This window comes from Geotrypetes seraphini, chromosome 17 (assembly GCF_902459505.1).
Source record: "Geotrypetes seraphini chromosome 17, aGeoSer1.1, whole genome shotgun sequence".
NCBI lineage: Eukaryota > Metazoa > Chordata > Amphibia > Gymnophiona > Dermophiidae > Geotrypetes > Geotrypetes seraphini.
The window spans coordinates 28,253,790-28,276,534 of record NC_047100.1 but is presented as its reverse complement, the minus strand read 5'-3'; the positions used below and the strand labels follow the sequence as shown (position 1 = coordinate 28,276,534).

The window sequence follows — 22,745 nt, the reverse complement described above, 5'->3', positions numbered from 1 at the left end:
TGTACTTCTTTCAATTTGTCTTTTATAAAACATATCCCTAAATACAATTCAATCTCTTTTAACTGCCTTGTGCGACTTCTATAGTTATAGCAATTATGTTAGGAAACATTCACTCTGGTTTTGATATAAAATTACATTTACAAATAAAGAACACACACACATATGACTAAGCTATACATCAGTGCAGGTCCACTAGGCATATATTGTTACACCATACTTTGGATCAAATAGGTTTATGGCACAAGTTACAGACTGACAAAATATATAGCAGGGGTGGGTAGTTGTAACAGCTGAAATCTAGTCTGATAGGATCACACAGAATATTTACTTTTTTCTCTACCTGAAGCGCAAGTCTGCCAGGAGACTTTCCATAGACATAACATAGCTTCTTGAAACTTTATCCATTACTTTCCCTAACAAACAATCAGGAGATCTGATCCTAGACTTGAATTTTTGCCTTAAGCTCCCTAAAAAGCAAGAAAACCTTTTAAGTGGCTGGCAGAACCCAGCCTCCTCTTTCGCTGTGATTTAAATGGCTGCTCTCCATTTGCAGATGCACATCTGCTTATGTAATGCTGGTCTTATCTACTCAATCCCTGGTAGCGATCAGAGTCTGCCAGCTACTTACAACTCTCTTGCACGCCTTTCGGTACTGCAGTAGTGCAACGGTATTTGCATTTCTGTCACGCAGTGAGAAAACAAGACTAGTGTAACTGCATTGGTAGTAAACATGAAATGTCCACAAGATCAGTGTGCAGAAGCAAATGCCACTTCAGTTCCACAAAATGCTCCCCAGCCATCCCAGAATGCTGTAGCTTGCTGCATGGTAAAGCATTTTTGTTGGGAGGAAAGGGAGCAGGAGTGCTGCATACATAGATTGTCCACTATCCTCACACTACTCGATCATTGAGAGGGCAGATCTCCAGCAATTAGGAAATGTCTCTCAGTTAAGCAGCTTCAGTTTACCCGTTACCTTATTTGCCAGTTCTTCTTCACCCATGATAGACAGGACTGTGTGTGATCCAGCTGCAATCTGATATAAAATGAACAACATGAGGACAAAGACCCTTCCACCCCACTCACAAAGACGCTTTCGGGCCATTCTTACCTGAGTTCTCCCTGCATCTTGCACCATGTATGATGGTAATCCCAAGTTAAGAGCCAAGGCCTGCAGTTCCATTAAATGCACAGCACTGGATCCCTGAAGCACAACCTTTTTTGACCTTCAAATCAAACAAATTGTCAGCAACACTTCATTTCTGAAAGAAGCTGATCTAATCAATATATCAGGCTAAGACATTTATATGTCAAATCTCATCATACATCTGTTTTGTACATCCAGTATCTATGTTTGGAAAGCTAAAGGATCCAAGCTCTGTTCCTGCTCACTCTCAGTCCCCCCACCACCACCACCACCACCACCAAACAAACAAAAAGAAATGTCCCTGATTACTGATGCTATGTTTGGCAAAAATTTGGTAGAGCCAGGCTCAAAGGCCTACCCCATCTTCTGCCTATGAGCTTTAGAATATATTTAAAGCTACAATTCAAGTCAAATTATATTGCTATACTAGGTGGTTCCTGAATATAGCAGTTCACAAGTAAGATGGATTACAGTGGTGCCTCGCATAACGGACGCCTCGCACAGCGAACGCTGCGCACAACGAACTTTATGTCTTGATTCGTACAACGAACTTCGTTTCACACAACGAAGTCGCCCGAGCTGCATCCTTCCGCGCAGGCACTGCGCTTAACTGCCCTCTCTCCGCCTGGCTCCCTCTTGCCCCCCCCCGACTCCCCGACACGATCGGGGCAAGAGGGAGCCCAAGCCCTCTTGCCCCCCCGACTCCCCGACACGATCGGGGCAAGAGGGAGCCCAAGCCCTCTTGCCCCCCCGACTCCCCGACACGATCGGGGCAAGAGGGAGCTCAAGCCCTCTTGCCCCCCCGACTCCCCGACACGATCGGGGCAAGAGGGAGCCCAAGCCCTCTTGCCCCCCCGACTCCCCGACACGATCGGGGCAAGAGGGAGCTCAAGCCCTCTTGCCCCCCCGACTCCCCGACACGATCGGGGCAAGAGGGAGCCCAAGCCCTCTTGCCCCCCCGACTCCCCGACACGATCGGGGCAAGAGGGAGCTCAAGCCCTCTTGCCCCCCCGACTCCCCGACACGATCGGGGCAAGAGGGAGCCCAAGCCCTCTTGCCCCCCCGACTCCCCGACACGATCGGGCCAGGAGGGAGCCCAAGTCCTCCTGGCCACGGCGACCCCCTAACCCCACCCTGCACTACATTACGGGCAGGAGGGATCCCAGGCCCTCCTGCCCTCGACGCAAACCCCCCTCCCCCCAACGACCGCCCCCCCCCAAGAACCTCCGACCGCCCCCCAGCCGACCCGCGACCCCCCTGGCCGACCCCCACGACACCCCCAACCCCCTTCCCCGTACCTTTCTGTAGTTGGCCGGACAGACGGGAGCCAAACCCGCCTGTCCGGCAGGCAGCCAACGACGGAATGAGGCCGGATTGGCCCATCCGTCCCAAAGCTCCGCCTACTGGTGGGGCCTAAGGCGCCTGGGCCAATCAGAATAGGCCCGGGAGCCTTAGGTCCCTCCTGGGGGCGGGGCCTGAGGCACATGGGCCCAACCCGACCATGTGCCTCAGGCCCTGCCCCCAGGAGGGACCTAAGGCTCCCGGGCCTATTCTGATTGGCCCAGGCGCCTTAGGCCCCACCAGTAGGCGGAGCTTTGGGACGGATGGGCCAATCCGGCCTCATTCCGTCGTTGGCTGCCTGCCGGACAGGCGGGTTTGGCTCCCGTCTGTCCGGCCAACTACAGAAAGGTACGGGGAAGGGGGTTGGGGGTGTCGTGGGGGTCGGCCAGGGGGGTCGTGGGTCGGCTGGGGGGGCGGTCGGAGGTTCTTGGGGGGGGCGGTCGTTGGGGGGAGGGGGGGTTTGCGTCGAGGGCAGGAGGGCCTGGGATCCCTCCTGCCCGTAATGTAGTGCAGGGTGGGGTTAGGGGGTCGCCGTGGCCAGGAGGACTTGGGCTCCCTCTGGGCCCGATCGTGTCGGGGAGTCGGGGGGGGCAAGAGGGCTTGGGCTCCCTCTTGCCCCGATCGTGTCGGGGAGTCGGGGGGGCAAGAGGGCTTGGGCTCCCTCTTGCCCCGATCGTGTCGGGGAGTCGGGGGGCAAGAGGGCTTGGGCTCCCTCTTGCCCCGATCGTGTCGGGGAGTCGGGGGGGGGGCAAGAGGGCTTGGGCTCCCTCTTGCCCCGATCGTGTCGGGGAGTCGGGGGGCCAGAGGGCTTGGGCTCCCTCTTGCCCCGATCGTGTCGGGGAGTCGGGGGGGCAAGAGGGCTTGAGCTCCCTCTTGCCCCGATCGTGTCGGGGGTGCCAGGGACCACACGGAGTCACCCACCGTACCACCCGATTCGGGTAAGCGCAGGTATCGGTGGGTGGCTTATTTGCGGGGGGGGTGCCGTATTTTACATTTTTTTCTAAAAAGGGGGGGCTGTCTTATTTGATGGCCCTGCCTTATCATCGGGGAAACACGGTAGAAAAAAAAAAAATGAACAGTTAAGTCCCAGTTTTTGCCGCTGAGACTCTGCCCTCTCTCACTGTAAAATTAGACTCTACTTAGTCTGTCTTTAAATTTAAAAAATGTGTGTTGTTTTAAAAAACAATTATGTTTTTAGATGTATCTAAATAAAAATAATAACCAAAAATTTATCTTTTTTTATGTCATCTTAGCATATTTTATGCTGCAGAACGAATTATTTTTTTTTACATGTATTCCTATGGGAAAACGCGTTTCACATAACGAACGTTTCACATAACAAACTTGCTCCTGGAACCAATTAAGTTCGTTGTGTGAGGCACCACTGTATTCCCCTGATTCTATAAAGGTCACCCATATTTGGACACATATCCCAGATCGGCATCCAAAGTAGTTGGTTAATGGATTTCAATCGGCACTTAAATCGGATTGCGTGCAACTCAAAAGGGAGCATGACCACAGGCAGGTCAAGGACATTCACCAAAGATGTCTGCAATGTTACAGAACAGCGGGGATCTGAGCCCAAGTTGCATGCCAGGATTTACACCAGGTTTCTCTGCTAGCGCCAAGTCCTTGTGCCAAATTATCAGAGGGCCATTTACAGAATCTGGCACCGTGCCTCTGTAAAAAAAGCGAAGTAAGTACGAGCCACTTTGCTGACTTGGTAAAACCTGTTGTCTTCAAAGAAGTATTGGACCGAATGGTTGGAAAATTAGGTGATGTCAGGTTCACATATCAGCTAACAATATCACCATTACTTATGTATATATTTTTTTAAATTAAGACTTAGAAATAAGCAAAAATATGAACCAAGAAAAAAGGCTTAGGATGCAGAAGGCTTCTTGCCTATGCTAATACCTAAAGTAAGTAATGGCAACTATTTTTTTCTCTCAAAAATGCACCAACACTGGAAATCTAATATATACATTTGAAAGTGTACGGCATGTACTTCTTAACGTTTCCACCAGAAGAGAGATGAGTATAGCAGTCTCTGGTAGGGCAGAAGCAACATGAACAAAGTACAAGTACAGTAAAACCTTGGTTTGTGAGCATAATTCGTTCCAAAAACAAGCTTATAATTCAAAACACTCGTATATCAAAGTGAATTTCCCCCTAAGAAATAATGGAAACTCCACAACCCCAAAACTTTAATACAAAATACTGTATGTACTCGTATTGCAAGACCTTGCTTGTTTAGAACAGTCACTACACTCCTGCAGAGTGAGAGAAAGTGAGAGAGTGAATGAGAGACAGTGAGAGAAAGAGAGAGAGAAGAACCATCAGCTCAGTTGTGATGTGTGTATACTGTGTTTTACAAGTTAAAAGTTTCATCAAAACACTTGCATACCAAGTTACTTGCAATCCAAGCTTTTAATGTATACATGCTTCAGTTTGTGAGGGGCACACTGTGAATACACAGTGCATTGTGCAGTACAGGAGAAATGTCCAGAACTGTTACACAATGTCATAATCCTACATGACAACGCTAACGCTTTGTAAGATGTTAACAGAAAGTTAAACATACTCTCAAGCCGATTGTGTGCTTGGTTTAGTGAAACTACTAACATTTACTTGTCTGTTAACAGAACGATGATTTCAAATGTCATATTTTTTTGCTTCTCCCCTACCAGAGACCGCTGCACTCCTCTCATCTGGTGGCAACATTAAGAAATACATGTCACACATTTTCAAACATATTTATTAGATTTCCAGTGTTGGTGCATTTTCAAGAAGGAAAAAAATAGTTGCCATGATTTATGAATCAACCATCATAAAAAATAAGCTCCCAGTGGAAAGTAATGCAAGAGCTTGCACTACTATATTACATAATTGCTGGAGCTTTTAACAAATGTTTGCCCCATTACAAAACTGTACTGAATGATCCATATGTTGTCACATGCACAACAGCTGCTCACGGCATAGTTCAGTTGTACACAGGCCTAGAGCCCTGCCACATTACACTGGATCAGGGGTGGGCAACTCCGGTCCTTGAGAGCCGGAACCAGGTCAGGTTTTCAGGCTATCCACAATAAATATGCATGAGATAGATTTGCATCTCAAGGAGGCAGTGCACGCAAATCCATCTCATACATATTCATTGCGGATAGCCTGAAAACCTGACCTGCCTTGTGGCTCTCAAGGACCGGAATTGCCTACCTCTGCACTAGATGGAACAAACCATAGGTGAACATGTTCTAACCTTCTTTTGAGAAAATCTTACCCCTGTTCATCCCATCTGCACACCATTTCTCTGTGCTTAGGTTCCACATGCATTCGCTGGTATAGTCCAACAGCCGCATGTCCCACCTGAGCTGCTATCTGGAACAACACAATTTATTGATACTTCAGTCATACATTTTACTCTTCCGATTAACTATTAGCCATTGTTACCAGGGATATGGACATAGACATCTCTGAAGTTACCAGCTGTTCCTGCTACTTGAATTGTATCTTTGGCTTTTGACACAGAGAGATTCCAACTTCTGCAGGTTAAAATGCATATTTTTTCTGGTTGTGGCTGGAGCAGTTCTTGCTTCTAGGTCTTACAATCTGCAAACAGATGTAACCTTTTTCTTAAAATGTGCCAATGTGTTGTGAAGTCTAAGGATTTAAAGTCTGAACTGCCCTAGTTGTTCCTTTTCCTTAGTAATAAAATTCCTTTTGGAGTCTCTACTCTCCTATAGACTTTCCTCCCAGTTGTTTTGTTAGGTTATGCTGGTTACTGAGATATCCTTAATTTTCTTTTTTAATCATTTCCTTTTAAATGCTCATGATTGAAATTTTCTCCCTCCCCCCTCCCCCCGCTTTATGAAGAACATTAGTATGGGATTTGAATGAGGTTTTTAATGTCATTTTTAGGTATTATATTTAGGGCTCCTTTTACAAAGGCGCGTTAGGGCTTTAACGCGCGGAATAGCGCGCGCTAAAATGCCGCGTGCGCTAGCCGCTACCGCCGCCACTTGAGCAGGCGGTAGTTTCGGCTAGCGCACAATAAAAACACTAGCGCACCTTCGTAAAAGGAGCCCTTAGTTCTTATTCCAAGATGTATTCCTGCGATTTATATTGAAAACAAATCGCAGAAAAAAAAGTTAAAAAAAGAAACTGGACATGGAATACATTGAGAGGGAAGAAAAGGTGCACTTTCCTGTGGAGGCAGCGCCCCCTTCTGGTAATGGAGTAGCAGATCAGGCCTCTCAATCAAGAGTCTAATACATTTTCAAGTCTCTTTCCTATGAGCTCTGTGGTTTTTAGTGCTGCTAATATGGGATCCTTATATGTCATTACCTGAATGATTTTATGGCATTTTAGAAAGACCTGTTAAAATGTGGTGCATTAAATTGTGGATGATACCAAATCTGCACCTGATGGTGTGGCTAACAAGAGCAAGGACCTAGTGAAGCCTGAGGAATGGTCTGAAATTTGGCAGCTAAAATGTAATGCTAAGAGATGCAAAGTCATACATTTGGGCTGGAAAACCCCTAGGGAATGAAGAACTTTCGTGCATGAAAGAGGAGCGGGACTTAGGTGTGATTCTATGTGATGATCATAAGGTTTCTATGTGTTTGTATAGTAACACACAATCTCTGAGGACAGGCAGGCATATTCTTTAGTGTTCCTACACACACGCACAGACGGATGGGTTTACGCTCCTCTGCCAGTAGGTGGAGACTGAGAACACACTGAATTCTAATAGTACAAGTGGGCTGTGCTGTCCCTCATAGAATCAGTCTGCTCTCAGTCTCCAGCAGATGGAGTTGTAAGCCTGTGCTGTCCTGTTCTGCTTTTCTAGGCCTTTCCTTAGGTACTTTTGGAGAGGACAAGAAAGGCATTTTCTGGCCTTTTTATTGTCCAAACGAATTTACTAAAGTACATTCAGGGATATGGTTAATAGACACAGAGCCAGAAAAGCTATGATAAACACCGGAGAGAGCTGGCCTGTATAAGTAACTAACCTGTGAAGGGTGATCAAACAAATTTATAAAAAAGCTCAGAGATACGAAACTCTGAAAGGAAAGTTGTGAGACCTCCCTTGGAAAAAGAGTTTACCTTCCAGTCATAGTCCTTTTATAAAAAATCTTTGATCACTTCCTTCAAAGGTATATATGAAAAACTCTTCTTCAAAAGCTTCAAAAAGATTTGTCCTAACAAGGTACTGCTTTTTCAAATTGCAAATGTCACTGCACCTGTGGCAAACTCTAAAGAATTTACTTAGCTTGTAAGCAGGATTTGGGGGTCCCAACGCGGCCCCGTTTCGATCCCTGCTTCAGGGGACCCGATTGTGGATACTCTAAACAGGTTCCTAGAAACAGTTCAAGCTGGAAAAGGTTTTTGTTGTGACATGCAGATGAAGATTCACTGCTGGGACGTAGTAGCTTCTAAGTCCTTAAACCGCTGGCGGTTAGTTACTTATACAGGCCAGCTCTCTCCGCTTTTTATTGTCCAGACTGAGCTTGGGGCCCACGGGGGTCCCATTAAACCTCGGGGGTGTCCCTTCCCCTGCTCAACATCATGTATCGGGATCAATATGACCATTCCATGCATGCGTCCTCATCGGAAGAGGAGTTATTTCCTGGGTCATAGTTAATGCTCCTTCAATGTACACTCACTGATTCACCTAGAAGGGAATATTTTGAGGAGTCTGATTCAGATATTTCTAACCACCAGACTATACAGCAGAAGAATCCTATGGCATATCCTCTGATCCTTCTCCTCTGCCTCAAAGGCATAAATCTCCGCTAGAGAGCATATCCTTTACTAACTTTGAAAGACAAACAGGTCAAGCTCTTTCTATTAAAACAGAGACAAAGGAAAAACCCTGCTCAAGAGTTTTTTAAGCTTCTTGACTATGAATCATCACCAACTGACTAACAAGGTGCATTTATATAGGTCATGGCCCCTCGTTCAGTTCAGGTTGCTCCTAAAAAACATACAATGTATAGAATTTAAAGAAGCACCTTTCAGATGTCCCTTGCAAGGGTGATCTGTTTTGAGACAAGATTGAAGTGACTAATAAAATAAATTTTTTAAAATCCCACACACAAGACACCGTAACAACTTTGTCTAAGTCTCAAACCTTTCAGTCTTTTTCTTATAGAAAATACTCTGCTCCATCTAGACATTCATACTATTACATCACAAAACATTGTTATAATCAGCCATCTTCATCATCCTGTAGCCTGCTGGTCAGTGACCCCCAAGCAAAGCAACAAAAGACTCAGAAATCTCAACCTGATTCTCAGTCCAAACAGTAGGCATCCTTTTGACTCTTCCTCCCAATAAAGGCAGATTGCTCTATTTTCACCAACTTCTTTCCCACTAATGTTTCTTGCAAACTTGGTTAAGCTACTTTATAACTAACTTAGCTCCCTTTTCAAAATAATTTACAATCTGTCATATTAACAAAAGTTGTTATACCCCCTTGAGTTAAAATTAGAAAGGCTACCTAGAAATATAATTATTAAAGATATCACAAGCTCTAAAGTCATTTCCAATATCATGATGCGAGCGCAAACTTTCAATATAATTGAATTTACATTTTAATTGTCTTTACCTTGCCAACTCCCATTGAGAGATCCATATTGACTACAAACACCATTTTATAAGACTGTTCCTCTTCTTCCTGCAACAAATAAAAGGGACACTGAGTGAAAAGTCCTTCTGGCCTACTAACAGTGGAGGTAGGTCCCTTTTTCATTATTACAAAACCAGCACCTCCCTACCATAAAAAGAGATTAGGTTCGTACCTTGATAATATCTTTTCCAGTAGATAGGAATGGAATGCTGAATCTTAGGGTACTCTTATCCATTCTCACAAGCATACTGCAGAAAGATGTCAATCACAGCTTTTGTAACCTCCTCTTTCTCCCAGGAGTCTGCTGCCCTATTCAGTTCATTCCAAAGCATGCAAGAGCTCTAGAGTAAAAGAAGGAGAAGGAGGGAGACAGGAACTACCTAAACAGGGGTGTCCAACCTTTTGGCTTCCCTGGGCCGCATTGGCCGAAAAAAATGTTTCTGGGGCCGAACAAACGCGCAAACGCTGCAGCAAGACAGTAAACACCTGGGGGCAGCAGAGGAAAACACTGCATCGCCCTCGACCAAGGCCGCACAAAATACTTCACTAGGTTGGACACCCCTGACCTAAAACCAAGGTTTGATCTGCTCATATAATGTTACAACAGTAAATAAAGAAAATGTAATGTATAATTGAACAAATATTACCAATGAACAGTAAAACACATCAAATAAAAGCAACAGCTTGAATATCAGTGGACCTCAATTATCTGATTCTGAATCCATAGTCCAACTGGCAGAAAAGTCTTAGCTATGGAGAAAGCATAAGGCAGATATATGCGTATCAGAATTTATTGGGTGGGGAGGTTCAGCATAACATTCCTGTCTACTGGAAAAGATATTATCAAGGTAAGAACCTAATCTCTTTTTCCAGTGCAATAGGAATGGTATGTTGAACCTTAGGGACATACCTAAGCAGTCCCTGGTCCTCGGTAGAAGAGATAAGCCTGCTTTCAGTACTGAGGATCCAAAAGCAGAATCTTCATGCGCTGTCACATCTACTTTACAGAATTTAGGAAAAAAATTTTTTTTTGAGAAAATCTAGGATGCCATTGGTGAATTTTAGTGCTAAAAAAACAGCTTAAAATCACTTCAGGGCTGACCAAAAACCTCAAAAAACAATATTTTTAAGGGAGGGAGACCAAGGTCCTAGCTATAGAAACAATTAAAAACAACTTTTGAAGACAACTCTTACCCCACCCCCAACCCCAATTTTTCCCACATACCGTCACAGACCATGTGTTGGGGAAATGGTGCTGCTACTGCTTCAGCTCCTCTCAAGTGTGGCTGTTCTAGGAAAGGCCCTCTACTTCCAGTCACTCAGCCACTTCGCTGGAATTTTTGGGCTGCCAGTAGGACTTCCACAGACCCTCAACCCCTCAGACCTCTCACAAAAAAGGGGGAGGTGTGGGAAGAGATGAAATGCAGCTAGCACCAAGAGTGCCCCGAAGGAACACTTTTAGCACCTAAACAGTCTGAACTCCAGCCCCCCTTAACAAGTCAAAGGGCCAAGCAAACACCAGGGGAACGGATCCTGGGCTCCACTAATCTTCAGCAGGCTGGCTGAAACAGGTCTGAAGGACACACTTGCCAGCTGCAGATTTAAAATCTGCTCCTCTCCATGCAAACATAGTGGACCATTATCAAAAGGGATCTCGGATGTCACAAAAAAAGACTGCGACTAGAGTGAAAAAACTGCAGAACTACCACAACATAAAATAAATAAACCAAGTAGATCAAAAGACAGCTTTCGTGCTCACCTGCAGAAAGAGAAACTGAAGGGGGCAGCAGACTCCTGGGAGAAGGAGGACGTTTCAAAAGTTGTGATTGACATCTTTTTGCAGTATGCTCACAAGGACAGAGTATCTAAGGTTCAGCATATCATTCCTATTGCACTGGAAAGAAGTAATAGATTTTAAAAGATTGATTACACAAGGCTCAAGAAAAGCCAGGTGCAAGGTCACCGTTAAGCGTAGAAGTTCAAACATGGTGACTTGGGGCCCTCGTGGCTGAAGATCTGCTGAAGGCACCCTGCAATTGAAGCATCTTCAGGCTGCACCAACCGAAGAGGAAAGTGGCTAAAGGAGGGAATGGAAATGTTTATCAGCAGTCCCTATGGCCTAAGGGGTACAAAAGTAGAAATGAGGGAAGGACAGTCACCATTCCCACAGTCATACTTGTAGATGGTAAAGCTTGGAAAAGGCAGTATTGGCAGACTCAAAGAACATAGTTACATTATAGAGTTACTGCTATGAATCAAATATCAGTAAGGGGTTGAGAGAGAGACTGGGTGAAGATATAGTGATGTAAAAAACCCCAAAAAGCAGGTGAAAACGTGGTGAGGGTCTGAGTAAGAGTGATGGAGGCTGCAGGTGAGGAGATGGATAATGAGGTGCAGGTGGGAGGGGACACTGGGGCGCTGGTTGCCATACAATGACGCATGAAATTAACTGCATCCGATCTGGGGGGGTCTTAAAATTTTAGAGCTGGTACCTAAATCTGAAAGAAAATTTATCAAGGCTTGGATTACCAATAAATTAAAAGAAGAGCTATCTCTTGAGATGCAGTTGAACATTTGATGAATAATGAAAGGGAAAGGGCATAAGGAGAGGGATCTTACCTGGTTTTGATTTTCCAGGCTGTCAAAGTAGAAAATGGCTGCCTCTTCTGCAGATACATTTCCAGTGAGAATCAGTGCCTGGAACAACAACAGCAACAAAAATGATCCTTTGGGATGCTTTACTTATGAAGCACAGCAGAACATATGTGAACAACTCTGGCTTCCTAGCTAAAAGCTTATCACAAACTATCAGCCAGAACTTAAATTGGAAGTCAACTGCATGCTTTAAAGCAGTGTCTCTTTGTAAAATGGTTCCCTGAATGGAGTAATTTAAGAGATCAGTATAGCTTGCTGATCCTGTGCTTCCAGACAGATTTCCTAGGACATCATGCTGGCCAATGGTATAAATTGATATCTGAATTTTTGAATAAAAAGCCAAAAACTAGTCTTAAGGATATTTGGAGTATTGAGACAAAGCAGCAGATTTCTGCTTTTCAATGGCCACGAATTGGAGGATGAGATGTGCAGCGTCAGCATCTTCGAGACAGACTTGGTTTTTCTTGTTACATAGATCTTTTTGGACCGCAGTTAGGTTGCAAAGGTTGGACAGTTCTAAATCTAATAGGTGCTGGCACTGTCATCTTGATATAGGGACACTGGATCGTTTGCTATATTATTGTCCCTTGATACTCAAATTCTGGAAATCCATATGGGGTCAAATTATTACAATATTGGAAGTTCCATTATCGCTATCATATGATATACTATTGTTTGGAACGATATTCCCCAAGAAACCAATCAAGGCAAATGAGAATAAATTGCCATGCAGCTGATAATGAAAAATTGGAAAAGTTGGGATAACTTAAATTATAGTTTCTGGTGGGAGTCTTTATGTCAGATTTATATGTTTGAAAACATTCATTCTATACAGAGGGGACACCAGAGCAAATTCAAGGAAATTTGGGGCCTGTTAACAAAATATTGTAATATTATTTCCCTTTGATTCATGAAAGATTGTTATACACATCCAGGAGGGGAGGGGGAGGGTTTTAATAGCTGTATATTATTTGTTGGAACAGAGTGCAGTATGCTATATTACTTGATTGTTCATCTGTTTGCACTATGTAATTGATTTAAAAACAGCAAGCAGTGTCTCAAACTGTGTGCCACGTGAGAGTCCAGAATTTGACTTTAATTTTAAAAATTCCATTCGTAAGCATACACTAGAACAGATGACATGTACAAGAGTATGTCCATGTTATGAGCATCTGTGTACTTAAGCATACAACCACCCAGATATGCATCATTCTTTGACGTGATTGGTCCTTGAAAAGCAAAAGCAAAGCAATTTTATTTTATTTTTATGCAGTAGTTATCCTTTTTTTTAAAAAAAATTCTTTATTCATTTTTGCATGTTACAAGTGTAGCAGTTAAACTCATATGAACTTAAAGATACACACTTGATTAACTCATATATGCATTAAGTATAACATTTCATTACAAATTAATATTCTGTAATATTTTAAATATTATGTAAGAAATCTAATATATAACGGTCAAGATGGCGTCGGGAGCGGACGCCTGAGCGAGCTCTCCGCTCGTTTGTATTTTGAATTTGTGCCGGAGCCTCTTACCCGGTGGTGTTATGGGGAAGAGGAAGGGAGTCGCTCGCGCAGTTCCTCCGGCGGCTGAACCCCTTCAACGGCTGATTCAATCCACTATAACGAGCGCTTTTGCTCGCATGGGTGAGGTGATCCCAGTTACTACAGGAGGGAACCCGGATCTTTCGGCGAACCTCAGCGCAGAGAGTCGGACGAGTTTGAGTCCGGACCAGAGGCTGGTTCCTCCCCAGCCCGGAAGTGCACAAGTGCAGGGACTGCTTGGAGCCAGACAGTCCCGAGAGGGAGAAAGTGACTCCAGCATTGGAGGGACATCCCTATCAGACCTTTCACTGGAAGGAGGAGATGGGAGCCATCAAGAAATTTCCTGCACTTTGGAAGAAGAGGTGAGAGGTGCCTCGGGAGGGAATGCCATCAGTTTTGGGGAGATGAAGAAACCAGATAAGATAGATATGGAGGCGCTATGGCAGGCCATATCAGTCATGGACTCCAATCTCAAATTGACTTTATCTACAATTAAAATAGATTATGGAACTGTTTTCTCCAAAGTAGAGCAACAAGGGTGCTTCTTACTAAGGTTAATGAAAGGTTGGAGAAACAGGAAAATAATTTGAATGAAGTAAAGAAGGTTCAGGTGGATTTGGTTAAAGAGAGATCTTATGTTTCCCGTAAGATGGAAAGTTTCGAAAACCAACTGAGGAAAAATAATTTGAGATTTTTGAACTTTCCTAAGTGTCCTGTTATCTCACCAGTTGAGATGGCTAGGAAATATTTTCGAGAGACTTTAGCCATACCACCAGAAAACTTGCCTCCAATTGTTAGAGCTTACTACTTGAACTTAAAAACAACACAAGGGGAATCCACACCTATAGAAACCCCAGTGGATAAAGTAGTGGACTTGAATTTGTCTTCATTTCTGGAAAATTCCCTTGAGGTTGTCACTCAAAGAACTACCATGTTGTTGACTTTAGCCTTGGAGAGTGACAAGGAATTTATTCTTCGTATGTATTTTCGACACATAAATGATAAGTTTTTGGGTTCTAATGTTCGAGTTTTTCCTGATTTAGCTCAGATAACCCAGAGACGTAGGAAGGAGTTCTTGTCCTTGAGGTCAAGGACCCTGGCTCTGGGGGCTACTTTTCTTGTTAAATTTCCTGCAAAATGTTATGTATCTTTTCAAAATAAGAATTTTCTTTTTTTTGAGCCCAAACAACTTTTGGAATTTATTGGATCAAAGGAGAAAATGGTAACCATGACTAGTAATGTATGACTTGCCAGCTGGTTGTAACTTGGGATTCTAATGCCGTGACCTTGTTTAGTGGATTTGTTACTAATGTTTCGGAAGTTTATTTCCTTTCTTGATCTTCAAATTGTGGTTTAAATTGTGGACTAAATAAGACATAATGTTTTTCCTAAATAAGTTTTGTTGAAATATTTTTTCTGGATCTTTTGCATTGTATAATGTAATGCTTGTATTAAAATGGAAAATCTTATAAATAAAATAAATTAAAAAAAAAAAAAAGAAATCTAATATATAAATTATTCTTATTGAATAGAATAACCTCCCCTCCCCTCCCTCCCTACTCAATAATACATAGAAGTATCATTACTATGAAACTATTCAAATAATCATGTATCCTAACCTGAGCAGCAAAGCAATCATGACTTTTGTTACTGTTTGGATCTTCTTATCTTTGCGAACACTGATTTTCAGCTTTGACAGAAATTAAATCAAAGAGAAGAGAACAGCTGAAGATAGTGGATGATGAAATGCGTGTTTGCTTGTTGACTACTGAGCCGCATTTAGAGTTAATTTGCCCTCAAAAACAAGCACATCCATCGCATTGATTAGCAATTCTATTCTATCCACCGTTGTTTACAATTACTCATACATTGCTTAAAAAAATTTAAATAAATAACTCTCAAGTTTAATTTTTTATTGGTTTTGCAATTTTATAATTTCAATTATAATGTGCCGTGGAAAACATTTGCTCCATTTAGTATGCCAGAGCTAAAAAAGTTTGAGAGATATTGCTTTTAAGAAATCACTGGTTCTCCACAGGCTCCAGCCCCAATCCTACTGATTCTTAACAAAGGGCTCATCGCATAGATCTTCAACTGCAAGTAGGGAGGAGAGGGGGGAGAGGAGGAGACATGGATCCTAGACTGCAAGTAGGGAAGGGGGGGGAACATGGATCCTGGACTGTAAGTAGGGGGGGGGGAGAGGAGGGAACATGGATCCTATTGAGACACCATCAGAAGATTGGATATTTTCAATCTCAAAAGCTCATATGCAAGAACAATTTTGAGTATTTCTTGTTATCAGTTCAACAGACATAATAATACAATTAGCCACTACAGGAGTAGCCTAATATATAGTGCAGTGGGCAGAGAACCAGAGGAACAGGGTTCGATTCTCACTGCAGCTCCTTGTGATACCCCTCCATTTCCCCAGGTACAAAAACTTAAGACAGAGACAGTACCTGCATATAATATGTAAATTGCTTTGGTTGTATCACAGAAAACCAGAAACAGAGATGATGTACTTACCCTGGTAAGCTCTTTTCCAGTAGATAGGCGAGACATTCTAGACAGTAGGATTATTTCCCTTTAGTTGCATGGTTGCAGAAGGAATCCACTCCAGATTTTTCACTCTGCCTTTATAGTACTCCAATGATCAGACTCCAATGTCTGACTATACTTACACCCTACAAGACATCGCTGAGCCTTCTAAGGGTGCCTAGTAGCCTGTACTTGACCCCTGCTTAACAGCAGGTGAGCCACTTCAGGGAAGGCCCTTAATTCCAGATAAAACTATGCAGACTGGCCAACAGGTACCCAAAAAGGGATCGGTCTGTCAGCTGCAGACCAAAGTCTGTGAATTCTCAAGCAGGCAGAGCTTTAAAACTGCTCCAAGCACTAAATTGCCCAAAATGGGGACGAAATTACATCAAATTAAAACAATAAAATGGAGAGAGCAGAACACTCACAACTGCATTGCGGAAGGAAAAAAATGTAGAGGGCGCTAAACTGATCAGTACTATAGAGGCAAAGTGAAAAATCTGGAATCTATTCCTTCTGCAACCATGTGACTAAAGGGAAATAACCCTACTGTCTAGAATAAGGATGGGCAACTTTGGTCCGCGAGGGCCGGAATCCAGTCATGCAAATAGATCTCATGCATATTCATTGGGGAAATCTTGAAAACCCAACTGGATTCCGGCCCTTGAGGACATGAGTTGTCCACCCCTGGTCTAGAATGTCTCACCTATTGCACTGGAATATCAAATGAATTACGCTTGTCCCTTACCCTTGCATAACCCTAGTCCTCAAACAATAACAAAGCAAATTAGTATATCTTGAATGAAGTTACTACTTTAGCTGCACTAAAATTGGAAAAGCTATATAGAAATGCAAGTATCATTCCAGTATTGTGACATGAATATAAATTTGCAGCATAATTTTACATATCTCAATTACTTTTGCATTGAGAGAGAGAATACTGTTGCTGTCAGATATTTGCATCAAAAAATAATTACAAACTATTTTTGTACTTTATGGCAGACAATCATTACATGAGATGTGCACAAAACAAACCAAGGAATGGCCGTAAGAGATCCACTACATAGGATCACATTAAAAAAATGTACCACAGCTAGTCAATAAGTCTGTTTTGTTTTAAAAACTCCATGGTTCAAAGTTTCACACAGAACTAAGGGGGCCTTGTTTCTAGAACATATACATGCAAACAGATGTGGATTAAAAAAAAACCACCACATTTTCAGGATCCTTTTGGCATGCACTGAAATCCAGTGTGGATAGAACATAAAAACACCAAATTTATCAAGGGAAGTGCACAAGGTAATTTCATAAGGCTAATAGCTGAGCATTCATGCTCTTAGAAGTATCTTAAAAAAAAGAAAAACACAACCTATAAAGCTACTTCTAAGTTTGTAAATAAACCTCAAATAGTACACCAGTATCCTGTTTCATATACAGAAAAGGCAAGAGAGTGCCAAGTTTCCTAATCAAGAGAACTGGATTAGCCATTGTGGAAACAGGACACAGAGCTAGATATACCATTGGTCTGATTCAGTATGGCTATTCTTACATCTGTTCTTATGTCCTTTGATTTATTACTACTACACTTCTCCCTCCAAATTTGCGGGTTTAGAACTTGCGACTTGTGAGTTTCTAAACACTGACTCACCCCCCACATCCCGGACCTCTCCACACTGTACCTGGTTGCGATCTTCCTACGCTCCTGCCCCGTGCAGAGCTGTCAACAAAAACGGCTGCCGTGAGTTCCCGCTATACCCTCGTGAGACCACGGGAACTCACGGCAGCCATTTTTGTTGACGGCTCTGCACGGAGCAGGAGCGTAGGAAGATCGCTCCTGCCCCGCTTCACTGGTAAGCCACCAGGAAGGCAGGGGTGGGTAGGAATCAGCACCTAAAAGTTATTTGTGATTTTTCCATATTCGTGGGCCGGCTCTGCCCCTAAACCCCTGTGAATATGGAGGGAGAAGTGTATTTAGTATCTCTGTAGCGCTCAAGCAGTGCTGTACATTAAACACAGAAGAGATGTCCCTGTTCGAAAGACAAAAAGGGTGAATCTGTTTATTTTGCTCAGGTAGGTAATTACAAAAAGAATGAAGTGGCAGATAGGGTAGGAGATTCAAGGGAATGACAAACAGTTATTGGTGCTTTAAAAAAGCAGGCATTCAGCATGGATTTGAATACCGTCAGAAACAGAGCCAGACCCACCTTTTTTGCTTCCTCTTCGGGAATATCTAGGTCTTTCAGCTGCTGCATATACTCTAGATTTACATCCAGACTCCTTGGTGCTCCATCAGATAACTTCTGCTCAAATGACTCCATGCTAGACATCTAGAATACATGAAAAATAAGTGTGTTCTAAACAACCATTGGTGGAGCTATAGGTGACCAGAAAAATCTTCACCCCCTTTACCGTCTAAAAAATTGCAATTCAACATTCATCAAAATAAGTTTGTTTCATTGGTCTATACACTCCATATTTTCAACAGTTACAGACATTTGGGAAGTAAAGCGAAGTTACTTACCTATAACAAGTGTTATCCAAGGAAAGCAGGCAGATATTCTCACATGTGGGTGACGTCATCCACAGAGCCTGGTACAGACAGTCGAAAAGTGAACTATCATTTTAAAAAAAACTTCAAAGCCTGAAGACCACCCATGCTGCGAATGCACCTTCCTGCCTGATGCTGGCTCCTTCACTTCAATAACAAAGCTAAGAAGCCAACTAGGGGAGGTGGAAGGGTTGTGAGAATATCTTCCTGCTTTCCTTGGATAATATCTGTTACAGGTATAACTTCACTTTATCCCAGGACAAGCAGGCAGCATATTCTCACTTGTGGGACTCCCTAACTGCCAGGACCATGCTTCTGAGAAGCAAGTTTGTCAGCTAAGTGGAGATGGTTCTCTTGGTGAACAGAGCTCTGTTTGAAAAGCTGAGTGGAAATCCAAGCCAAATCAAAAGCAAGAGCACGTTTACAGTCTAATGTGTGCAGTGCTGCTTTACCATGATGAGAATGTGGTTCTGGACAGAAGAAAGGAAGAACTATAAACTGGTTCAGGTGAAATTTGAAGATGACTTTTGGGAGGAATTTAGGATGAATACAAAGAATCACCTTGTTTTGGTAAAATGTTGTATAAGGTGGATCTGCTACCAGACAATTAGGAGTGCAGAGTCTGGAGTAGAGAGTTGCATGGGGACAGATTCAAATCTGTCCCTACAAGTAATCTCTTCCATCCCCGTCCGTCCCTAGAAACTTCATAAGTAGTTATTTCATTTAATTATGCTACAGAATTACCTATTTATAAATAAGCAAAGGCATACTTTGTAAAAGGGTCTCTTCCAGAGCCTCTAATGTAAATATAAAATATAAACACTCTAGCTGATGAGGACCCTCAAGCTGTGTCAGTTGAAGACTTCCTCTAAAGGTGGCTAAAAATACCTTTTTCCAGCTTGGCAGGCAGCAGCAGCGTCCCTAAGTCATAGATGCTGGCACCTCAGTGGTTCAAGGATGCTGCCAATGACTGCTATGCTTAGTAGAAGGGAGCTCTGGCCACCTTTGGAGGAGGTCCTCAGCTGGCGGTGCTTGGGGATCCCCACCAGCTACAGCAAGGGTCAGCAGGTACTTCAACACTGGAAAAATAAAACCAGAAATGCATTGCCTTTTCTGCTGAACAGAATACAAAGACTTCTGCTATATACACTGTGAAGCAAAAAAAAAAACAACCCCAACATACCAAAATGTTTTTTTGTCGTATCTTCCACAGAACTTGGCTGATTCCTATGAAATATGTGTGTCGGGTCCCTCTAATTGATGTAAAATGTAAATATTTCCCACCACGCCACAACACTATCTTGTGAAAATGAATTGTTGCTACGGGATACACACAGAAGTGGACAATAATTTGTAAACAGTTTTTGTATCAAAATGATTTTCACTATAGAAGACTGAATTCTGATAAAGAACTTGGTACTGCTAAAAGGTTACAGGAGTCGATGATTGTTGAATGAGTTTTCACAGAAGGGTTGGAACAAAAACGGTCTTGATGTCCTGCTACGCAAGATCCAAGCAACGGGCACTGTGGATCCTAAGCCAGGCAGCAGACGACCACACTGAATTTGCATACAAGAGCACATTGATGTTGTACACGATCTTGTACTAAGCCTAGAGGACGCATTGCAAACACACTGAACAATTTAGCAAGAGAAACAGGAATAAGCTAGTCAACTGTGGTTAGGATAACTCATGACAATCTGAAAATAAAGTGTCTTAAAAAAGTCACGCAGAAGAATTAACTTTACTCAACAAAGACACACGTCTGGAATGATGCAAACAGCTTTTAACCAAGTACCCAGAGCACAGTGTCAGCTTCATCTGGTTTACACATGAAAAGACATTACCCTAGCTCCACTGATTAACACACAGCATGATCGCCTGTATGTGCCTTCAAGTGCAAGGTTAATGCCAAATGCCTACTACGGATCTGCCCAACCTTAAGCCAATCACTCATGGTCTCGGTGGCAATCTCGAAACTCGGAATCACATATCTGTTCTTCATCGATCCTGGGACATTCTCTTGACACAGAAGCTGTTGCTAGAGATCTGTTGCATGTCGGGAGACTACTTTATCTTCCAAAAGGACAATACCCTAGCAGTTACAAAGAAAACAGGCATCTATTTTCAATTATAGAACAGACACTTAAAGCTATGTCTTTACAGATCTGCCTTTGGTAAATGTGCTTGACAGCTGTGTGTCGGGAAAGCACAAGGGAGAAGAAGGGGGGGGGGGTGCATCCCCACAACAGTCCTCTTATTAAGATGTTACCAGGGCCTGGGTCACCAGCAAGTCTCGGGACTAGGCTGACAAATTTCCGTCCACGGTGGTTTGTCTTTTGGGGAGTGTGACGGGTCGTGGACATTTGGGTCACTAGAGAAACCTTTTTTTTTTTAACCTCTTCTAACATTATGCTATATGTATCCTCTCTCTTGAATGGAGCTCCTTTCATCAAATATTTGAATTGTCACATATAACAAATTCTAATAAAACACAGACACGCAACAAAGGAAGAAGAGGAAAGGGAGGAAAAGCGCATGAAAGTGTGAACGAGATGTAGGGCTCCTTTTACGAAGCCGCGCTAGCGGGTTTAACGCGCGCCTTCGTAAAAGGAGCCCATAGATGAGAAACCGGGGTGGAGAGGATGCAATAGAGAAAGAGAGAGCAGCATCGACCAGGCCGGATCCGACTTTTACCCGGGGACACATCTTCCCCTCGCGCTCCAGCCCCGCCCCGCGGCCTGGCACCTTCCGCTCTCCGTCGTCGCTCCCGCCGCCCCCTTCCCCGCGCCTACCTTCCAGGCGGCAGCAATTGCCACAGTTTGCCGGCGGCGGGCCCTGAATTCTCCTTCCTTGCCGCGTCCAGCCTCGCCGGAAACAGGAAGTTGCGTTACAGAAAGCGCGGGGCGGAGGGGAGAGACGTCAGAGAGGGCGGGGCGCGGTGGAGCGAAAAGGCGTTGCGTCAGAGGAGGCGGGGCGCGGTGGAGGGAAAAGGCGTTACGTCAGAGGAGGCGGGGCGCGGTGGAGGGAAAAGGCGTTACGTCAGAGGAGGCGGGGCGCGGTGGAGGGAAAAGGCGCTACGTCAGAGGAGGCGGGGCGCGGTGGAGGGAAAGGCGTTGCGTCAGAGGAGGGTTGTTTGGAGCTGGGCCAGCGATCTCGACGAAGCTTGAATAAAGGCGTCAGAGGCCGCGCGCGGGGGTCTTCTCTTTTTGCCTGCGCAACTAGAGGCCTGCCCCGCCCCCACGTTGAAGTCACTTTAGGGGCGGGACCGAGACCGGCAAAAGGGAACACCCCCCGATTTGTGACGCCATTATCGCCCTCCCACTGGTGGGACGGGAGCAAAGGGCAGCCCCGTGAGATTCTCCTTGCTGGAGGACGCAATGGAGATGAAATGAGGCAGCCGGGGAGGGAAGGGAGGAAGTATCATTGGCCTGGAAGGAAAATGATGGAGCAGCAGAGCATCGACTTACTGGCACTGGATGAGGGACAGGAAAGTGGATGGTGGACCTTTCAGGGAGCCAGAGAGGGTCAGATGGACAAGGGGGAGGAAGAAGGGGAGAGAGTGGTCATGCGGGTATTGAATAGTAGACTTTGGCACTTTATCATATAGCTTGTTTAAAAGAGTAGGGGATTATTATAATGTACAGAAAATGTCACTTTGGCTCACCGCCATACTGTCACCCCAAATATTTCTGTCTAGAGATGCCACCAGAGGTGGGGGCCAAAGCCATCAGTACATCAGACTTGCTTCTATGTGGGGGTGGCTCAGAAGGACCCAGGACTGCTCCTTGGAAATCCCATCCCGTCTTGTCCAGTAAAGAACGACATGAGCCTCAGAAACATCTCCCGGACTCCTACCCCTGCTCAGGCCTTGCACCTTCGCCCCCTTTGAGTCTGTACAACCAAAACCCTTCTACACCCTGTGCTGTTGCAATTTTGAAAAAGAATTTTCCCTTTCAAGCACTTCAAATATAATTTCATAAAGCATTCTGTGTAACATAGCAAATGACCTGAACGGTCCATCCAATCTGCCCATTAGTGAGGTGAGCTCTACAGGTAGCAAAGGCTCTTCTGAAATTGTGTGCATATGATTGATGCAGTTGTCCAGGTCTCGCTGCATCTGCATGTTCCAACTAGAACATGTGTACATTTCCTGAGGCCTGCCTATAGGTGTTCCCTGGGATCTGCCATTGGGTGGAGCTGTTATATGCATGCGCTTTTTCAAATATAAAACATGCATTCTGATTATCACACTAACTGGATAACAGACTTAATGTGGGCGTACTTTGCAAGGCAGTCAGCACTCCTGCTTTAATTATTTGCAGTTCCTACATGTTAACA

General features: G+C 44.0%; 1 protein-coding gene across 1 annotated transcript; it reads right to left on the bottom strand.

Moving 5' to 3' along the window:
• LOC117351352 (probable peptidyl-tRNA hydrolase 2) lies at positions 1 to 21,340 on the bottom strand. The gene is made up of 7 exons (XM_033926550.1): positions 21,200 to 21,340; positions 18,061 to 18,183; positions 11,736 to 11,813; positions 9,096 to 9,164; positions 5,766 to 5,863; positions 1,109 to 1,223; positions 1 to 1,033 (listed from the first exon to the last, which is right to left on the bottom strand). The coding sequence occupies exons 2-7, from the start codon at positions 18,181 to 18,183 to the stop codon at positions 944 to 946; spliced, it is 573 nt and encodes a 190-aa protein (XP_033782441.1). The 5' UTR covers positions 21,200 to 21,340; the 3' UTR covers positions 1 to 943.
• Positions 21,341 to 22,745: the final 1,405 nt, after the last annotated feature.

Bases quoted from the DNA above. Each gene is read 5' to 3' on its own strand.
- LOC117351352 (XM_033926550.1), bottom strand. From the start codon at position 18,183: ATGTCTAGCATGGAGTCATTTGAGCAGAAGTTATCTGATGGAGCACCA. The intron at 9,165-11,735 runs GTAAGATCCCTC...TATTTGTTGCAG, and splicing joins GCCTGGAAAATCAAAACCAG to GAAGAAGAGGAACAGTCTTA. The intron at 1,034-1,108 runs GTAAGAATGGCC...ATTTTATATCAG, and splicing joins AAGATGCAGGGAGAACTCAG to ATTGCAGCTGGATCACACAC.